Source organism: Pseudonaja textilis, chromosome 1, assembly GCF_049901715.1.
Source record: "Pseudonaja textilis isolate UNSWEBS1 chromosome 1, rPseTex1.2, whole genome shotgun sequence".
Taxonomy (NCBI): Eukaryota; Metazoa; Chordata; class Lepidosauria; order Squamata; family Elapidae; genus Pseudonaja; species Pseudonaja textilis.
Genome location: NC_141990.1, coordinates 178,160,452 through 178,182,125, shown reverse-complemented (window position 1 = coordinate 178,182,125; position 21,674 = coordinate 178,160,452). Strand labels below are relative to the sequence as shown.

Genomic DNA, 21,674 nt, shown 5'->3' with positions numbered 1-21,674 from the left:
CATACTTTACACACTAAAACTTACTTAAATACAGGTATTTATGTGATTTTTTTTTAAAAAAGTTGAAAATGTAAGTTTTAAAAAATGCATTCAGAAATGCATATCAGGGAAAAGTGTTGAAATCTGCACACTTGGGAAAAATCATACCAAACAGCAATGTATTAAGGAAAAACACAGACAGAAAAATCAATACTGTAACACATGCATCAAAAGCACATACATTTTAATGCAGGCTCATTAAAAATGAATTAATATACCTGTGCTGAAGTGGAATAAAAAAAATGTAAGGTCCGAAAAAACTTAAACTGTGCATACTGTATCTATTTACAATGCACTGGGCTTTTAAGATTACATTTAACCCCAATATTTTGTATTTATGTTTTTTATTTCACATAGTAGAAAATCTTCTAGGTAACATGAATCATTAAATAAAATCTCCTGTTTTTCTTTGAGCACTTATCTTTTGTTTTAAGGAGAATGCTAAAATTAAACCTACATACACAGGCAGACAGGCAAGCAAACAGACAGACATATGTTGGGAGGACACATGTATCCTCTCTTAGACATTTTTGAGATTCCAATTGGCAGGGTTGTAAGAGCTATAGTTTCACCACATCTGTAGGACATCAGGTTAGGGACAGCTGACATGAATTAATATATTTAAGAGCTCTTATGCAGCCTGCAGCTTCCAAACATATTTCTCCCTATTTGTATTACTGAATAAATATTCAGCCTTTGACCTTAAAAACACCTAAAGACTTTCCAGACATGTACCATCTGTTTATTAAAGCAACCATATCTGGTTTTACTGCTTAACTGGCATAGAGCAACCAGCACAGCACTCTTAATTCATAATCAGTATCATCACTGACAAATCATTTTCAGAAAGCATAATGCACTGGGGTGTATACAAATGTATACAAATGTTCCACTGTATCTAGACATAAGCCCTTCTGGCCTTGATGGAATTTACTTCAAAGCAAAGATGGATAGGAAAGGACTGTGGGTTTGCATGCGTGCTCTTGCTGGCTTCCAGTTTGAAAGAATGTCGTGAAGTTCCTCCAAATATAGGTTCCTTTTTTTCCAATTAGGGGTCATTCCAGTTTCTGTTCCTCTAGGCAGACAAATAATGAATCACTCCTGCTGTCATTTAAAGAGATTTTGTTTTCGTTTTTCAGGGAACTATATGGTATGAATTTTGGAAGAAAATACTTAGTGTGTAATAATACTACATTTCCTTCTTAATCATGGAAACATTTAAATAGGTTAATTTTTTTAAAAAAAATACTAAAGCTTCTATGCCATTAAATTCCCATTGGTTCTGAACAACTGACAAAATGCCAGAACATAGGGTTAAAAACATAAACTACTGTCATCCATCTATGCACAGTGACATTGCCAACTGTGACGGTAGGCTAAACATGCCTAAATGTGTCCTGAAGAGCTGAGTCTTTATGGTCCTCTGTGTGCCAGTATAGAGGAGGGAGACTGCATAATGAAGTAAAAGTCATTCCCTAAAAGGCCATTTCAGAGAAGGCTTGTCCCAGAATCTCTGTAAACAGCATATTCTCAAAGAAGGGAATTGGATCATTGTAGCTCTCCAGTTCAGCTTGATCTGTCTGTCTGTCTATCAGATTTTTTTAATGTCACCTTTATGTCTTTATAAGTAACTCAGGGTAGCAAATATACCCAATCTTCCTCCTTATTCCCTCACAACTCTGTGAGATAGATTGGGCTGAGATAGAGTGACTAGGCCCAAAGTCATTCAGGTGAGTTCTTATGCTTAAGACAGAACTAGAACTCTCAGTCTCCTGGATTCTAGGCCAGCACCTTCACCATTGCACCGGCCTGGCTTTCAGTTATTACCTCGCTATTATCCTACTGACAGAACTGCAGATAGCAGGTACAAGTGGGTTGCTCAGTTCTTTCCTTTTTGTCTCTTAAACTATTGATTACCAGTAGATCATTTAGGGTGGCTTCTTGACCAGAATCTTTTAGAATCTTTCATGATTCTCCATGGGTAGCTGGATACTGCCTGAAACTCAACTCTTATAGGCTGCACTACAATGTCACAGTAAGCCCAAACTGTAATGAATCCTTGATTATTACGTGATGATGTGCTTTGCTTGATCAATCCTGCTTCACTTTTTCATCCAGCAAGCTTAGCTAACAAGTCGTTGCTGCTCCATCTCTTGTTTATTTACTCTAATATCTGAGCCAGAAACTCTGGCTTGTCTCCTGGCAGGTTCCCATTCGAGCTGCCAAAGCAACATGTTTGTATAATAAGCTGGTTATTGTCAGGCAGTGCTTCTCTATGATCCAAATCCTTCTATAGAGCAGAGTTTAACAGGAATTAAGTTCCACGCAATAAATGTATTCCTAATTTCAATTAAAAGTTTCGTCCCTGCACTTCTAGACTACATTTTTGTTTTGAGTTAATGATAAATGTGGGATTTGTGATTGAATAATCTCTCAACTGTTTTTGTCTGGTTTCTTAATCATCAGGTTCTATTTTATTATTTGAGGGGAATGTCTATTTTTGTGGCAAAATAATGCTGCTTTTGTTATAAAAGAAAATCAAAGGAAACACAGTAATGTCATAATTTGGCAATTGTATCTGAATGGCTTTAAAAAGGGACAACAAAATGGACTATTACTATTCCAAGGGGGGTTGGGGGAGAACTAGCTTGACACTAACTGAAAACAGCTCCAATTATCCAAAGAAGATATTATATGCCCAAGTAGCAATTTGATGCAATAACAACTGGCACCAAAATATAACTTACACGACATTAAGGTCATAGTCTAGAACAGGTGTGTCTAACCTGCTTGTGGCCTTGGACAGCTAGTAATGAAGCCCCACAAGATTTATAAAACATTGAAGAAAGTTTTGTTATTTATAAAAATTAATAACTCCCTTTCTACAATACTATAATCCCTTAATTCAGGATAGAGTCAGGGTGACTGGATAGAGTTGAGGCATTTACTGGCCAGATGCCTTTCCTGACACCATGTGGAGTTCATAGCAGATTTTTTTTTTATACTCTAAGAGAGAAACATCTGCCGCTACCTAGGATTGAGTTCTAAATCATCTGAGTGGGAGCTGAGATGCTTTACCAGCAGGTACCATGCTTCTCTTTTATTTAGATACATTAATTATATTATATACTTTATATGCGACCCAAGACAATTCCACTTCACTCATTGTAGCTCAGGCAAGTCCAAAGGTTGGACACCTGTGTTCTAAAACCAAATTGTCATTTTGAACTGTTTTTAAATCTCAGATGGCAGCTTTCACGTCTAAAGCTACTTACAATGTTAAGATTAACTGGAGACATGAGTCCAAAGAGGCAGAATATTAAGTAGAAGCTCTACTATTTCAGAATTATATCAGGAAAAGGTTTATTTAGACATCCTAGCAATTTTACATTTACAACTTGAAAGATAATGCATGTTGCAGACCTTCCCAGTTCTTTAGCACTGTATCTATCTACAAAGTTCTGCTTCCAACTAATTTCAAATAAGATCAGCATGGATTAGTCATGCATTATTTCGTGGGATATTTTGCTTAGGAATGTCTCAGCAGACCCATTCATTGTTCTTGATAACTATGTGCATGGTAGAAGAATATGAATTCATAGATTTAAGTCTGACTCACAATATAGCTTATATTTTTAAAGCACAATATTTTTAAAGTTGGTATTACACGGATATATCAAACTCAGACTGAAGAATTAGAATATCTGATAAAAGCAAGCTTTTAACACCCACGCAATATCAAATTTAATACAAAAATTGATTCATCAAAACCGTATTTTAAGTTGACTGGACTTCCCCACCCCACCCCCGCACCCTCAAAAAATTACTGTATTCAAACGGATGAGTATTAGATTTTCCCTACTACATTTTTCCTGGAAATGTAAAAGTTCATTGGCCTATCTAATTTGTTCTTCTGAACTACTGGTAATCATCTGGAATAATATTTCCACATTTGTAAGTATATTCACGGGGAAATCTCTAAGTGTTAAAGATGTTAATGTGATGTAGAATCATATTCCAAAACTTTGGAATCTATGAAGAATTCTGGTTAATCTGGGCATGGTGGATGGAAAAAATATATTGAGACAGTGGAAAAGTGATATTATTCAAGACAATAAAAATTTGCTTTGAGAAATGTGTAACTTGTCCATCTGAGAAAAGGCAGCATTTTTAACTAATCAACAAATGAAGTAACACATTCCTCTTTGGTATAGATTTTGTTATATAATTTTATAATTTTAGTAATGTGTAAAAGTATTTTTGTAAACTAGTGACATTTGTATGTTTTACATATTAAATGTTTAGCCTTAAAATTTGTTAAGGTCTGTTAGGGTCTTTAAATGTTAGCAGGGTCTTTTTGCCTATATTTTGGTTTCAATTTGTTTTATTTTTTCCTTATTGTTTTTTTGTATTGCATGGTTCTTTTTTATTCTGATATTTTGTTTGGTTTGTGCAATCTTTAAAAAAAGTTATTTTAAAGAAAAAAGAAATGAGTCCTTCTATACATCTATTTTAAAAAGTATTCTATTGAATTTATTGATCCATTCTGTGTTCCCAAAATTGTCAACATCTCTTCAAGGACTTGGGAATGGGGATGAAACAGGCATAGTACGAGGGATTGTCACTGAAGTATTGCTTTCTCTACTATCGCCACCACCACTTTCATACATAATACGTATTAAGAGAATAGCAGAGCTGGAAGGAATCTTTGAGGTCTTCCAGTCCAACCCCTTGCTCAGACAGGAAACACTATACCATTTCAGACAAATGGCTCTCCAGTCTCTTCTTAAAGATTTCCCCACAAGTTGTGGGGAGCACTCACAACTTCTGAAGGCAATCCGTTTCACTGATTAATTATTCTCACTGTCAGGAAATATCTCCTTAGTTCTAGGTTGCTTCTCTCCTTGATTAATTTCCATCCATTGTTTTCTATCCTGCCTATATTGTCCCATAGATATGCTTGGAGAATTCAGTCTACTTCTATATGCATATCCATTCCTCTCAAATTTTGGTATCAGTGAAAACACAGTCATTGCTGAGTTTTTTAAATATCTTGCAAGTTCTGGAACAGTTTTCAGTTGAAAAATGTACTAAAATTATTGAATATTGGAAAGTTTCATTCAGTCTATACTTCGAACCAAACTAATCTGATTTTGGTATCCCTTTCTAAGCTGTGCTCTTCTCACAATCAAGTTTTTGGCTTTAAAAGAATTGTTTGTGTGTTTGGAGGAGGTATAGATGAAATGCTTATCAGGGGGAGCAAATGGGGGGGGTCTATGTTTTAGGAGAAAAGGTATATAAATTAGACTTGCACGTGTTAAAAATAATCAAACCAAAATGAATTAACAACTGTATACATGTAACACTCACTAGAAAGGTAAAACCATCCATTTTAAACAAAAAGTGGGGCGGGGGGAGAATGCTTTAAATAAATAAAAAATAGAATGAGTAAGATCACTTTCTAAATTAATTTATTTACAAAGAACCTTTCACAATTAATGTTTTGTACATTCTGCTATATAACCTTTTGGTTTTTTAGCTTCTTGGTTTTTTTCCTTTCATTATCACTAATCACAGTATATTGTAGTGCACACCTGATCTTCTCGTGTCATGCTTTACTATCAAACGGTCACTGAAAGTATGGATTTAAAAAAACACACTGATATATTGAAAGTTATTTTGTTGTTTTAAAAAAACTTTACCGATAGAACCTTCAAATCCAGTCCGCCCTGTGTTTGGGCATGTAGCACAACACTCTCCAGGGGGGACCCGTGGGTTTTCACATTCTAGTACTTCGAGACACTGAATAGCATCACACAGAATGGCTCCATTGTCACACACACAAATCTCGCAATCCGAAGGTTTCCAGATGTCCCTATTCAGATACACCTGGTTATTCTGAGTGCAGGCAATTTCTTCTTCTTCTAAGTCTGGAAGAGAGAAAGGACAGAGAACAACATTAGTAGCATCTGATTTCAGCTGTGAAGAAGAAAAAAATGCTTCCAACACAAGAACAGGAAAATATTCCTGACTCAGAAGACTTATTGAAGGTGTCATGAGCATAGCTATCCAAAGCATTTCACTGGGCAGAATTGCAGTCTAAAACCAGGAGAGTTGCATACCAATGTGATTATGACGCTATTGCCGGCATACATAGCAAGACCAATCAGCCTGGGAGCCTTGAGAGCTACCCGTTTATCTTTTTCATATACTAAAAAAAAAAAAAAAAAAGTAAAAATGAGATGTGCTAAGGAAGCCTTCCCAAAACAACATGCCTCAGACTCTGGTTATATATACAGAATTACATTAACATTTGTGCAAAAAAAAAATTCTAGCATAGTGAAATCTTTTGACAATCCAGATTTGAGAAGATCCCACTAAACTGAATCAAAAAGATAAAAGGGCTGTCATTTATATTCTTGACTTTCAGAAGTAGAGAATGGAGAACACAGGAACCTTAGCTCAACTATTCCAGCAAGAATCAGCTTTGTATATTTAAATATATTGATGACAGTCAAGCAAATATAGCAGTGCAATGAACATTATCCATGCCCCATGGCACCATAATTCAACAGCATTGGAACAAAGGCTGAGTTCTTGTGCTAGAGCTCAGGAACAGGGTTCAAACAACCCATTAACTCATATGGTTGATTGATTCAGTTTGGCTTAATTTATTAGGACATTAGAACACAAGAATAGCCCTGCTCATTCTGGCCAAAGCCTATCATAGTCCAGCATTTTATTTCTCACATTGGCCAAACTCAATGCCTTGAGATGCTCACAAGCAGGAAGGAGAGCAACAACCCTCTTTCACCCTTATAGCTGATACTGTATTAAAAGAGACGCTGGCCCAAATTTAAAGTAACTGATTTACAAGAACAATAGCTTTTGATAGTCTTGCCCTCCATGAATTTATCTCAATTTCTTTTGAAGTCAACTAAGTTTACTGCCATAGCTGTGAATTGTGGTAATGGATTTTACCGGATAATTGGCCATAAACCAACCCAGTGAAATTTGCAAATCATAGCTGGACTTGCAGTATGAATCTAAGCAATGAGTCATTTATTCAACAAATTATGTTGCACGATTAGTAAAACCTCTCAATCCAGCACTAGACTACCTTTGTACTCCTTTGAAAGCACTGCCCATGCCTGAAACTAACATCTTTTTACACTTATTTAATTTGCCCATGTATGCAATTATAAGGTTTTTTTAAAAAAAAATTAAAACAACTAGAAGATGATGATGAAGAGGAGAAAAAGTAAAAAGGAGCATTAGAAGAATAAACATCAAGGTTTTCAGAGTTCTCATAGCATCTTAAAACAGTATCAGATTTGAAAGTTACCTAACCCTGTAGCTCCCTTTACTTTCTGAATAAAAGTTGCATAACCTGTAATCCTTTTGATTTACCCACTCAATAAGTATGTAGCCCAAAGACACTCAGAGAGCTTTCACAGCTAAGCGAGGATTTCTCTCCCCAGTCCTAATCCTGCTCATTAATAATTCACATCCCAAAATGGCTTGGTTAGCCTCATATCTGAGTGTACTGAGATGAAATTGTTGTGGGCAGTTTAACCAGTTTTCTGGTTTTAATGTTCAGTTTTAATATTTATGCCCACTTCAATCTTTTTCTATTGCAGATAAAAGTTGTTCTATTTTTTGGAGTTGTGCGTTGCCTGGATTGTGGGATGGGCAGCTGTTAAAATATTTCAGATAAAATAAATAAAATATCTTTGACAACAATAATCATTTTTTTAAAAAATAGATTTTTTTTTAATCCAGCCTTTATTATTTTTATAAATAACTGTAAGTGACAAACATACTCTTTTCCCACAACAATGACCCTATGGGCTAAGTTGAGCTGCAAATGATTGACTCAAGGTCACTCAGCCGGTTTTCATGCCTAAAGCAGAACTAGAACTCAGGTCTCCTGATTTCACACCTGGTATCTTAATCACTACACCAAACTGGCTCTATTCTAGAAAGAAAATTCAACGCTTCCCAAGGCATCCAAACAATAAATAAACAGCCAATTCTCTCATATAAGGTCTACCAATCTCTAATGATTAGTCGATTTCTGTATTCCAAATATAAATCCAATGAAGTATATGAGGGAAACCAGCAGAAAATGTTCATTTCTGAAAAAATAATAACATGAAAAATAGTGGTAGAAAAGAAGAAAAAAAATAGCAAAGCTGGTCTCCATCATTCAAAAATATATTAAAAGAGTATATACAAAGGCAAAAATAACACATGCATTCAATAAATGAAGAAAGCTGAATACCAATTAGCGTGACCTTATTGTTTTTCTTTCCGGTGGCTGATACAAGTTCAACTAGAAAATTATTCCTGCTTCCTTTTTTTGCTGATTTCCTAGGATAGAGATCCTTTCATTATTTAGAGGTGGGGAAAGTACTAATAAACAACCACAAGGGGGCAGAAGAAGCCAGCTAAAACTAAACGAAACTATGTTTGCACCAAAAGGAAAAACCAGGCCAGAAGCTAACTTGTTTGACTTACTTGGAATCATCTTGGACTATGATTTTCAGCCAAAGGAAGTTTTCTCTGCAAATGTAATAACTACATTGCAGAGATGCTGAGGAAAATAAGTAGCCTCAGAGATGGTATTCAGCAGGTTTTGACCAGTTCTGGAGAACCGGTAGCAGAAATTTTGAGTAGTTCGGAGAACCGGCAAATACCACCTCTGACTGGAGATTTTACAGCATCCTTCCCCTGCCATGCCCACCAAGCCATGCCCACAGAACTGGTAGTAAAAAAATTTGAATCCCACCACTGAGTAGCTTGCCTGCACTTTTTAATGAGAGATAAAAACAGAATTGTATGTTTGCAAAGCAGTGAATGAAACTGACATTTGGAAGTTCATATTCAGTTTCTTAGAAGAACACATTAGCTTTTTACTAATACTAATACAGCCTGGCAAAGCAGGTACCGAAATTGCCAGATAATTGAGGGATGGAAGAAAATTAGTGTAAAAAAAATGGTATATAGCCCATATTATCAAACTGCCTCTTTCTTCAAAATGAAGCTAAAATAATTGTACCGCATAAGTTTTCAGCCTGAAGACACTGAAGTACCAAATACATCCAAGAGTCAAAAGAACAGACTCAGCATAAAGTCCCTTTCCCACTGCCCCAGCAGGCCTTCACAAACCTACTCTTTAGGACTAAATGTCCTACAGAATAGGATTGGGAATCAAACGAGAGTGCAGGGCTGTAGAATATCTATTTATATCACGTTGCTGCAGTACATTTCAGTCCAGTCTAGGGAGGATTAGCTGTTGTTAAAATTATTAAAGAAACAAAATGTCTGTGAAATGTAAAATTTGGTCCTGCATTTGGGCCTCAAAGCATCTAGTAGATCTGTGTACAATTTAAAAATGTAGAATTGTGAAGATCTATTTTGTTTTGTTAGAAGCTGAAATCCATCAGTTTTTTATTTATTTATTATTACATTTGTTTGCTGCCCATCCCACATTGATATGACTCTGGGGCAGCTTACAACGTTAAACCAATCAGCGCCAGAAGCAAAGCATGGGTCAGTCAGGCAAATATCTACTACCAGTTTTTGACCACATATTTTTGACTGGCATTAGAATGGAGTCCCTTTCACTGAAAAGGGACTTTTTACTTCTCTGAAAAGTTATTTTAGACATTCCCTTTGCCTCCAATATTTTCATTTTAGTGTCGCCACTGTTGTCACACAGCTGACTATTAGAAATCCTTGTCATGTTTCTGGAAATGACTCAGTTTCCAGAGGCCTCCCAACTTAGTACAACAGCTATATTACTGCCAATAGTTGGAGCCCTGACTTACGAAGACTCCCTATGAGGTAAAATCTTATTCCAAAAGTCTTCTGCCATCGATCAAGCATGCTAGTATCCTTCAAACTTCTAAGAAACACAGAAGCTTTGTATAAGCCCACAATTTTGGGAACAAGCAGTGCCTAATTTAAACAGCTAAACAAGATGTGCTACTAGATACTTTCATTAGAAACCACAGCATTTTTCCTAATAGTTAGCAACAGGCAGGGATACTATTTTCAACAGTATATAGAAATACAAAGTTGTTCCCAGCAACATCTAAACATACACACACCTAAAGGCAGATGTTAGACATACAGGAAAGGCAGATGTTAGACATACAGGGACATACTGACAAAATTAACACACATAGACCCAATACAGATAATAACTGCACTGGGAGGATGGGAGACATAATCATAGGGAGGAAAATAAAGATTATGGTAAATCCTGTTTCCTTGTGGATTTTGTTCCCAATAACTATTGCCCCTCCCTTTCATTATATCTAAGATTGGGATTTTTATATGTGTGTATGTTTTAATTCTAAAAACATGGCCCTAATCCTTAATAGTGTATTTAGTGCCAGACCCACAAAGTAGACCATATCAGGAAAACAACTCCACAGAAAGGTTAAAACTACTTTTGTTGATATTGGCTTTAACAGTACATTCATGCAAATCTAGTTATGCTGCATCCTTTATAGTTAACTGAATTCAGGAAGTGCCTGTCTGAGAGGAATGTTATCTTCTTGCTTCGGACTCTAAAATGTTGCAGACCCTTTTATTGGTTAATGGTTTGTGCATATTCTTGACCAGGTCATCTTCTTTATATTCTATACTTAGTTTCACATCTCTCTTGCCCTAAGAGGTGAAGGCTAAATATGTGGAACATTCTGGGATTATACACTGAAAGGATGAAATCCCAAAATGCTACTTTTCTTGCATCAAACTATCTCAGTGAAATTGATTTTGGAAAGCTAGTTTAAGGCTAAGGATTGGGATGACCTTTCATGTTCCTGCCACTGGAGGATAAACTATCCCAACAAAATAAATAAAATACAGGTAATCCTTCACTTGAGACCACAATGGAGCCCAAAATGTATGTTAAGTTAGACATAATGTTAAGGGAGTTCTGCTCCACTTTAATCAAGATCACATGAAGTATTAATACCACTTTATAATCCCTTGGTAAGGCCACACTTGGAATACTGCATCCAGTTTTGGTCATCACGATGTAAAAACGATGTTGAGACTCTAGAGACAGTGCAGAGAAGAAGAACGGTTGCAGGAACTGATTATGTCTATTTTAATGAAAAGAAGGACTGGGGATGACATGATAGCAGTGTTCCAATATTTCAGGGGCTGCCACAAAGAAGAGGGAATCAAGCTATTCTCCAAAGCACCTGAGGGCAGGACAAGAAGCAATGGGTGGAAACTAATCAAGGAGAGAATCAACCTAAGGAGAGATTTCCTGACAGTTAGAACAATCAATCAGTAGAACAACTTGTCTCCAGAAGTTGTGGGTGCTCCATCACTGCAGTTTTTAAGAAGAGATTGGACAACCATTTGTCTGAAGTGGTGTAGGGTTTCCTGCCTAAGCAGGGGGTTGGACTAGAAGACCTCCAACACTGCCAACTCTGTTGTTCTATTCTATTCTATTCTATTCTATTCTATGACTTTTCTTGCCACAGTTGTTAAGTGAATCACTGCAGTTGTTACATAAGTAAACACACTTGTTAAGTGAACCTGGCTTCCCCGTTGACTTTGCTTGTCAGAAGGTCACAAAAGCTGTTCACATGACCCCAAGATGCTGTAACCATCAGAAATATAAATCAGTTGCCAAGCATCCAATTTTGATCACACGACCACAGGATGTTGCAACGGTCATAAGTATGAAAAATGGTGATAAGTCACTTTTTTCAGAGCCATTGTAACTTTGAACAGTCATGAAATGAACTGTAAGTCAAGGACTGCTTGTATCCAGCCATATCCCAATATGTATAACTGCCAACACATCCGTTTCAGATATAGGTAAAATCTTTATTCAATGTGCCCATATATTTATGAATCATCTTCATTCCCAAGCATCCATCTTGTCTTCTAAGCCCTATAATAGGTAGATCCAAAGCACCAGTAAAGGAGATTAAAGCAGCTTGCCAATGTGGGAACGGTGTTTTGCTATATATCTTGTTTATCTTATAATCGTTCACTTCTCTCAAAGATTAATACATTCTAATGTTACAATAACATTATGAAATAAACTGTTTCCTTTTTCAGATGTCTGGAAGGGAGGGAGGAAGATTTGTGGGTGAGTAAATAAATAGAAATAAAAAGAATAGTGATTATACAAGGAAGGGAGGGAGGGAAGGAGAGAAAGGGAGGAAGGAAGGGAAGGAGGAAGATTAATTGGTTTTAGGCATAATGCAGTAACATTGTGAAAATAAAATTCTCTACTCAAAAGGCCTGTTCTGGAAAAGGTTTAAAAGTAAAATGTTTTCTTGAGAAATATTGAAATTGATTTGCTGTAGACATTGAGCCAAACTCTGGATTTCACCTTGTCTGTTGGGCACTTTCACATCTGTTCTTTTGTTTTAGCCCCAGAATGAGCTGTGATATCCCCAATCAAGGATGAGAAGTAAGGGTGAGGTAGGCCCCATTTTCAAGCTGCAAAGCAGTTATTCTGACATAGCTCCTATATTGGTGCCATCAGCACAAAGTACTGACCTAAGGAGATAATTGCACTGCTTTTGCTGTTCCTGGAAAGTTTTGCAGATAACTGGCTGACTGCATAGCAAAATTATTCATCTATTGCAATACTGGGTCTATGGGAAATTTAAAAGAATGCCCAGCAAGAAAAGCTACAAGGAGTCCAAAGGGGGGCAGAATCCTTCTGTTCCTGGTTCCTATTCAGCTTTGCCCGCATCCCAGTTATCTAGTTTAGCTTTCAAGTTGACAAAAAACAGACCTTTGACATTCCAGAGTGAAGTATTGACGATAAAAATGAATCAAGATAACAAGTTATGAAAAATATTACTCAGGGTAACTACTGTAGTTAACTAAATAAACACAGAAGGTTAGACCAATGCTCAATATTGAATAACATCCATTTGTGATAAAAGATTTGCAGTTAGCATTCAGTCACTGCAAAGGAAGTATTATTCTCCTAAAGGTTATTTACTAGAATCAATCTTCAATTCAAATACACAAGTACCATGTGAGGGTTTGTTGTGGTTTTTTTTAACCATGGTTTCTTTAAGATCATATTGAAATCTTGTAAAGGACTATTTTCTTATCAGTGTTTGAAGTCTTCATTTTTCAAGATTTTTTTTAATCTGTTAATGAAATTTTACCCTTGAAATGCATTGGATTTACAGCTCTCTAACCTTCCAGTTTTAGGAAACCCCAAACTATCTGGAAGACAATAGATTATGCTTCTATGAAGTATCAAACTTGCTTGATAGTCATATACCAAAATTTTATGTCAGACATCAAACACATAATAAACTAAAATATTAAACAGCCAACTGCCTTTAAAATCAGATTGAAGAAAACTATCCTAGGAAATTCTGATTATTTCTTGAAGCATAGCTGGCAAAAATGAGTTTTTAAAGTTATATTCTATGAGGATAGCTTCTTTGTACTATTGCAGAGCCAATGTTAATATTGTTAAATGCTCTTTTAATATTGTGGAAAGTGGTCGGCTTGGACTCTATTCATTTCAGTCTTCATCTCTTTCCCAATGTTCTAATAATAAAATTTAATTTAATGATAAATTTGCCAATTTCTCTCAGAAATACACACCATAAACTGTTGAAAAATGATCAACAATACTCGATGAACTCCACCCAAAAATAACTTAGAGAATTTTTGTAGGCAACTTTCGTTCAGCCTTATGACAAACCTAAATTGGTGCAAGAAAGATTGCTGCATAGTGAACAATTACAGCAAAATGCACATAGAGGAGAATCTTTTTAAAAGTGCAGTAAATTAGTATAAGCTCCAGGAAGTAAAGACAAAGATGTTACAACAATACAAGTGTCCCTCTTTCACTTATGAAATGCTAGATTGTATATTTCCAATATAAATACTGAAAACAAATGCACTTTTGTAAAAAGTGCTATGGATGAGAATAACACCTCAACCAGGAGTGTCCAACCATGAAAATTTTAAGACTTGTGACCAACTCCCAGAATTATTCTCCAGGCAGCATTTTCCACCCTAACTCTAAACCTAACTCATACTGGCTCAGGGATTCTGGATATTAAAGTTCACAAGTCTTATATATATAAAATTTGGGATATCTCATATAAAATGATGGAATAAATAGTTTAGTCATGGATGATTAATAACTGATAAACATATAAGCATATGTTAGTTTGACAATGTGAAATTTATATAAACTGTGAGTAATGACTATGAAAGGATTGCACAAAAGATTCATAACCAACTGACACATTGTATGTATATAAAATGGAAGATAGTTTTATGTTTTTAAGTATTGTTTGTATATGTTTGTTTTAAAAAATAAAAACTTTAAGTAAATATTATTAAATATTATTAATATTTATTAAATATTAAACTTGCAACATCACCTTGTCGTCACGTTCTCATTATGTGACATATCATGACTTTTTTTCCCTTCGCTAAGTCAGGGGTGGGCATGGCCAGGGTGAGATGCATCTGGCCAGGGGGCCAAGAGTTTGACACCCCTGACCTACCATTTGCATCATATATACAGCTCAGAGCAATTAATCCAAAATGTTCAAACAATTAATCTCTCTGCTGTTTCATGGAGATGTGATATCCTTTTCACTAAGCACCAAAGAGATCATTGTCAGTGATGGTTGATAAATGTGATATTGATGGTAAGTGCACTGCAGATCATACCATTTTCTTTGCTCTACCATAGCACCACAGTTGCCAGAGGAAGTGTTTTTTCTCTGGTATTTTGCACCCTTTTTGCCATTTTAATGGGTTGGAAGTGGGTAATTTTAATTAATCTGATGTTTTCCAAGGAATGGGCGGAAGACAGATGGGTAGAACCTTGGATGATCACGAATAGATTGGCAAGGTTTAGTTCTGTTTTGGAAATCAGAACAAATTCCTGCACCCGGTATCATTCAGTTCAGTTTGCAAAACCATCTGATTTTGGCTTAGCCTAAAATTTAAGTATAATTCAAGAAAATCAAATGTTCAATTTCTCTTGCATTGTAATAGGTGCTAGGATTTATAATGCTTTCTGGTCAGTTACAAATCTTTCACTGACTTGCCAAGGCAATATTTCCTAAGAGAACTTACTAAGATAAAAATGCTGAAGCTAATAAAATCAAGGACATGAGTTCTTTAAAATAAACGAAAGAATTGCATCAACTTGCCCCAGTGTCATTTTATAACTGCAGGCTTCTCAAACGATTTTCAGTACATCTATACAGGTTTATTATTCCTTTTCTTCTAGGATTATGATTTCTGGGACACAGAAATAAAAGTTTTCTTCAAGCTATAATGCACATTTTATTTTCATATGGCTATGAATTTTTCCAGTGCATAAATCTCTACATGAAACAGCTTTATCTTAGTTTGGAATGGCTATGCACTTAATAATTTGGCAGGAATTATCCACTCCCAATCCATTTTACATTCATCTATCATCAATTAATATTCCACAGAAAGCATTTTTCTATATTAATGAGACCCAGATTGTTGGGGGCAATATACTGACTCTGTAAAACTGCTTAGAGGGGGCCATACAGCACTGAAGCAGTTTAAAAGTCTAAATGCTATTGCTCTTGGTATGAATGGCTAGATGAAAAAGTAAACAGGGTTACATACTAAGGATAAGTGGACCAAGGTAAATTCCTTGCTTTTGGGAGATTTCCTTTTTTTAAAAAAGTATAATTCTGTAGAAACATTTCCTAGGTCAATCCAATGCCAGGTAGGAATTGCACTTATTCTCTAAACTTTGAGAGGTGACTGATGTGGCACAACTAATCCCAAAATTCTGTGTAAGTACCCTTTAAAGAGCTCAATCCTGCTATAAATACATCCACTATAATTTTTCTCCTAGGGAAGAATTACCACAAGCATAATTTTGATCTTCTAGAGTTTATCTCACCATATATCCATCAGTAGCAGGAATTTCCAAGCAGGATCTGTGAGTAGAATTTGTTTAATTCCCTACTACCATTTTAATGGGTGTATTAAAAAAATGAATTTTAGCAGCTTGCTTTGTATACTTTTTAAATGAAGCTCTATAGGTAACATTTAATATATAGAGCTAATATAACTGAAATCCCATGACTGAAGGCAATATTTGATCTCTCAGATTCAAAGCTAAATCAGGCAGTAGGATGAGATGGAAATTCTAACTACAGCAAAGTACTTCCAACATGGGAACTTCAGTTCAGACAGATTGTGAGAAACAGTTTGTGCCACCATAGATGTGTAAAATGATCTCCAGATGAAATTTTATGAAATTAGATGCATTTCATACAGAGTAAAAGCCTACAGAGAACTCTGTCAACCATATGGTTAACTTAAGTAACTGGGATTTTTGCTAACAATTGGTAGATCAGTTATGATGGATAATTCAGCTGCCTGCTATAGCTTTTCTTATATCCTGGCCCTAAAATGAAGCTTTTCTTTTGAGACCACAACCCAAATATTACCTGGAATATAAGAAACAGGTCAAGGGGAATAAGCCATTAGAAGTTATCTATTCTGCTTTTGGAGGAAAAGAAATGGATGGATTATTCAAGTCTAAACCCAAGTTTATTATATTTCTATCCATTAGCAGTATAATATTTAAATTTTTCCTATTTTCTTTCCAAAATATTCCATCATGACATTTCCCCCAAAAAGTGCTTCTTTAGAACCAAATTAGTAAGGGAAAACATTCAGGGTGTTTCTTCTGAACTATCCCAGCATTCATAAACTGAAGGATAATATATAAATGGGTCGATTCAAACAATTCAATTTAATGTAAATACATAAGACAGACTTCCTGAGACTGAACTACTTGAGAAAGCACTTTGGGGAATGCTAGCAGAATTCTTGGTCCAATTTTCCATATGCACAAGCTTTGGTGCAAGGTAGAGTATGGCCTTTTCATACTTTCTCAGTCAAGAATTACTGAACATTATAAAAATTAAAGCATTTGCCATATGTGAGAGGAACAAAAAAATAACATCATGATCTTGATTGTGCAGTAAAGATACAACAAGCCGATGGAAAACAGATGTCTTGGGCTGTTATTTTATAGGTAAATCTGTGTCAGCTTTTCTGAAGTAAGCATCCTCTTTTTGGTGCTCTCAAAACTGGCAGAAATTATTCTTACTAGCAAGTTCTCACACAGGGAATGATATGCTTGGAAAAGCCTGAGTAAACATTATTCTGGACAACAGAAAAGGTATGTGTGCAAGTATATGCTTGCGTGCATATATATGCATGAACATACATACACATAAATATATCTCATGCAAACACAGAATAAACTGAAGAACAAATGTCTATACAAAACTTGAGAATAAATAGTTCGGTTTACAATTGCAAAAACATTGCTCATTCTTGTTTCTCTTGGCCAGGTTTAATTGAAGTTTGCACTAAAGATGGGTAAACTGTTTTGAAAGTGATGATTCCTTCAAGCGAATTCAGAAAAAGAAAATAATATAGTGGTACTAGTAGTACTTGGTGTCCTACCAAAAGATCTGGACAAGCACCTGGACACACTAGGAGATGGAAGAGGAGTTAATTGATTAGTCTTAGGACCATATTAAAAAATACAAATTCAGGATCTAATTATGGGGTAAATAGATAAAAGAAAAATGCGGTAATAAAAAACATACATGGTAAATGCAAAGAATCAATGCTCAGACAAATAGCAATAGCAATATACCGTTTCACAGTGCTTTATAGCACCTTTAAATAAATCACCTTTACAGGATATCCCAATCTGTCCAAAGCAATGGGTTCTTAGCTCAACTGCTTTAAATAAAACTTAGCAGTTCTGCTCACAAGGTATACAGTAGAGCAGGGCTGTCAAACTCCCAGCCCGCGGGCCAGATGTGTCATGCACTGCCCGCTCCTGGTTTAACGAAGGGGAAAAAAGTCCCAATACATCATGTGACACTGCTGTGATAACGTGAGTTTGACATCCCTGCATTAAAGCCAAGGAAGAAATAGGGCAATCTGCAGTTGAGATCCCAGTGGACTGTTCTTTTAAGTGGGGATGTTAAATATCTAACCCTAAGAGGGGCATACAGTTGACCGTCAAGCAAAACAGGAACAATTTCTTCAATAGCTGGGGCACCAGCACACTAGGAATAGACAGAATCTCTCACACTTCAATTACAAAAGTCATTACTTGGAGCAGCACATATATTACAATAGTATCCAATAGTCAAGAGTACCAAATTCAATCAGAACTATCTGAGGAATTGTATGTAAATAACCATAACAATGTATTTAAAAACTACTGGCAGGAATAGTCAACACCCCTGAAGACAAGCTCAGGATCCAAAAAGAACTTGACAAACATGAACAATGGGAATTTCAAAATCCAACAAAATGAATTTCAATGTGGAGAAAGGCAAAGTTTTACATTTAGGCAGGAAAAATCAAAGGTATAAGTGCAGATTACAGTAACTGTGAAAGGGACGTTGGAGTCCTAATTGATGTTCACTTGAATATGAGCCAGCAGTGTGCAGCAGCAGACAAAAAAGCTAATATAATCCATTGTATAAATAGAGGCATAGAATCAAGATCATGTGAAGTATTAGTACCATTTTCACCATACTACAAAAAAGATGTTGAGACTTTGAAAAAAGTTCAGAGAAGAGCAACTGAGATGATCAAAGACCTGAAGACTAAAACATATGTAGAACGGGTTTGGCTAGTCTAAACAAAAGAAGAATTAGGGATGATGTGATAGTAGTATTCCAGTATTTGAGGGGCTGCCACAAAGAAGAGGGGGTCAAATTATTCTCCAAAGCACCAGAGGGCAGGACAAGAAACAATGGTTGGAAACTGATCAAAGAGAGAAGCAATCTGGAATTAAGCAGAAGCTTCCTAACAGCAAGGACAGTTAACTAATGGAACAGCTTGCCTTCCGAAATTGTAGGCGCTCCATCATTGGAGGCTTTTAAGAAAAGACTAGACAGTCATTTATCTGAAATAATATAGTACAGGTTCTCCTGCTTGAGCAGGGGGCTAGTCTAGAAGACCTCCAAGGTCCCTCCCAGCTCTATTCTATACTATATTATTCTATTCTACATTCTGCACTTTTTAAAAAAATCCAGCTATTTGAAAAAACTGAACAGGGTCAGACTTGTTTAGCATTTGAATGGTAAGAAGAAATAACCAAGAAATAACTGAGGAAGTTGAATTTTAGAAGAAGGTAACAGCAAACAGTTTTTGTATCTTGCCAAGAAAACTTCATGGATGTGTCAGTATAATCAATTCAGCTCAAGAGAGTCTTTACTCTTATTATGGGTTATCATGGACAAGTTGTTAGTAATTAGTAAGAACAAAGGGAATTCTGATGAAATTAAACCATATGGGTGGTAGAAATTATACCAGTAGTGAAATGTGATATTTACTGATGATATGAGAAGATGTTTTAACCATCTTAAAAGAAAATCCTCATAGCTTCAAGCTTAAGAGAAAACAACAGATTGTAGTCCTACAAAAGTTGAGAGAAACCAGCATAAGAGAATACTGTGGTATCACAAAGAGCTTCAGAAAATATTTTTAATAACAAACCTGAACAAATCATTTGATCAGATTGCTCTAAGATGACCCTGCTTGTTAAACCAAGATCTAGCTGATCTGGAATGGTCTTCCAAAAGCTCCTAAGTACTGATGAGGAGATTATGGTCTTTCTGTGATATTCATCATCAGCAATTGGCATTCAGAGGATCCTTGCCTTCAATCATAGAGAACCCACATGGCCTTCCTGCAAAACGCAACTGATAGGCTGAATTGTGGATTTCCCTGCTTGTTCATCTTATCTCTGATGAAAAATGGGAATTTAAGAGTGAAGATACAGAGAGCCACATTGACTATTTGGCTAATATAATTATTTTTAGAAGACAAAATATATATGCTGTCATCATTTTTAAGGGTTTTCTCCTAAGGGCCCTACTAAATCAAGAGCAATACATAGTTGCAGGAGAGAGGCCTTTTTAATGTGGTAGCACAATTATAGACATGTATTTGATGTATATGGGCAGTGGGGTGGCTCAGCAGTTAAGGCGCTGGAAAACTGGCAGCCCAGGTTCAAGACCCAAGCACTACGTGATGGGTGAGCTCCTGTCCTTGCTCCAGCTCCTGCCCACCTGGCAGTTCAAAAGCATGCAAATACTAGTAGATGCATAGGTATCACTTTGGTGTGAACAGCACTCTTCAATATCATGCTGACTACATGACCATGGGAATGTCTTTGGGCAGTGCTAGCTCAATGGCCTTGAAATGGAGATGAGCACCATCCCCTATAATTAGCAACAATTAGTGGAGTAAAATCCTCAAGGACTCCTTTACCTTTTTTAAGAAAAAACTTCTGTTTTCAAATCAACTCTTATTTTCATCAAACACTGTGCTTTTTCCAAAATATTTGTCATATTGTGAGTTTGGAAGGGGGTGACTGTTATATTTTGGCTTCTATATTTTTCTTGCACATTTCGCCTTCAAAGTTTTATACTTTCCAAAAAAATCTGTATCGCGTTACAGCAAAGAAGAAAAAATAAATATCGGATTTGTGAGGATTTCTCAATGGGGGAATCTTAGGTCCCAATTTGAGTCTGGGACAAATCGCATCGTAAAATAACTTTTTAGAAACTTTCAATCAAGTAGGGCTGGCCCAAGACACCTTGCTACCTGACATCTGTGTGGTTTGGATATATGGTCTCTATATATTTGGTTCTATAGTCTACTGAACCTTCTCTGCTTTAAAGGTGCTCCATTCATGAAGTGATAAATAACTTTGAAGGAGGATGAATGGAAAAACAAAAAAAAACTTTTTTTGTCATTTGGTCAGTGACTCTTTTTGTTTTCTGACTAAAAAGACACCCAATGAGCTATAATATCACTCTTCTTTTTATTTATAGTCTACAGTAGAATTAAAAATAGGGAAAAATTATTCTATTGGACCAGAATGACAGATGTTATGTTTATGAGGCAAAATATAACTACTCCACTATTTAAAGTTCATGGGGAAAAATTAAGAACAATACATAGCATGATGGTCTGGAAAAAGCCAAGAGTAATTATTATAAACCAGTAAGCCTGATACCAATAACTCAGGGTATATTATCAATTGGTGGTAAAATTTCTTATGAGATGTCAACTTATAACACCATTCATACTGAAAGATTTCTGTATTGTAAATCATAATTGTATAATACTGTACACTTACCTATTGGATTTTAATATTAGCTCAATATTTGCATGCCTGATAAATGCACAGTTATACATAATATATACAATGGTATTAAACCATCTTCATCTTAATGAGATAATGAAATGAATAAATTTCATAGATCAATGGGTTTGTTTTTCATTATGGTATTTCTGAATGAAATAATTCATTTCAGCAAATTAGCAAACCGAACTGAACAGCTGGTAAATCCATTCTTACATATGTTCAGTATACCAGTTCTCAGTTTTGCTCCATCATGTATAATAAGAGTAATTATTATTATGCAGATTGTCTATCCATTTAGCAGTACATCCAACTTCATGGCACAATTGGTCTTTGTGCCACGTTGCATTTCTATTTTTGAAAATAAGGGAGCTGTTCTTTGGGATATAACTGGCAGCTTCCT

The 21,674-nt window shown here is 35.8% G+C and overlaps 1 protein-coding gene across 3 annotated transcripts in view; it reads right to left on the bottom strand.

Moving 5' to 3' along the window:
* Positions 1-21,674, bottom strand: part of COL5A2 (collagen type V alpha 2 chain) — a 174,246-nt gene that overhangs the window by 89,302 nt on the left and 63,270 nt on the right. For all 3 annotated transcript variants that reach the window (XM_026696925.2, XM_087919820.1, XM_087919821.1), the window contains exon 2: positions 5,742-5,969. In XM_026696925.2, coding sequence (XP_026552710.1) covers positions 5,742-5,969 — 228 coding nt within the window. The remainder of the gene's footprint in view (positions 1-5,741; positions 5,970-21,674) is intronic.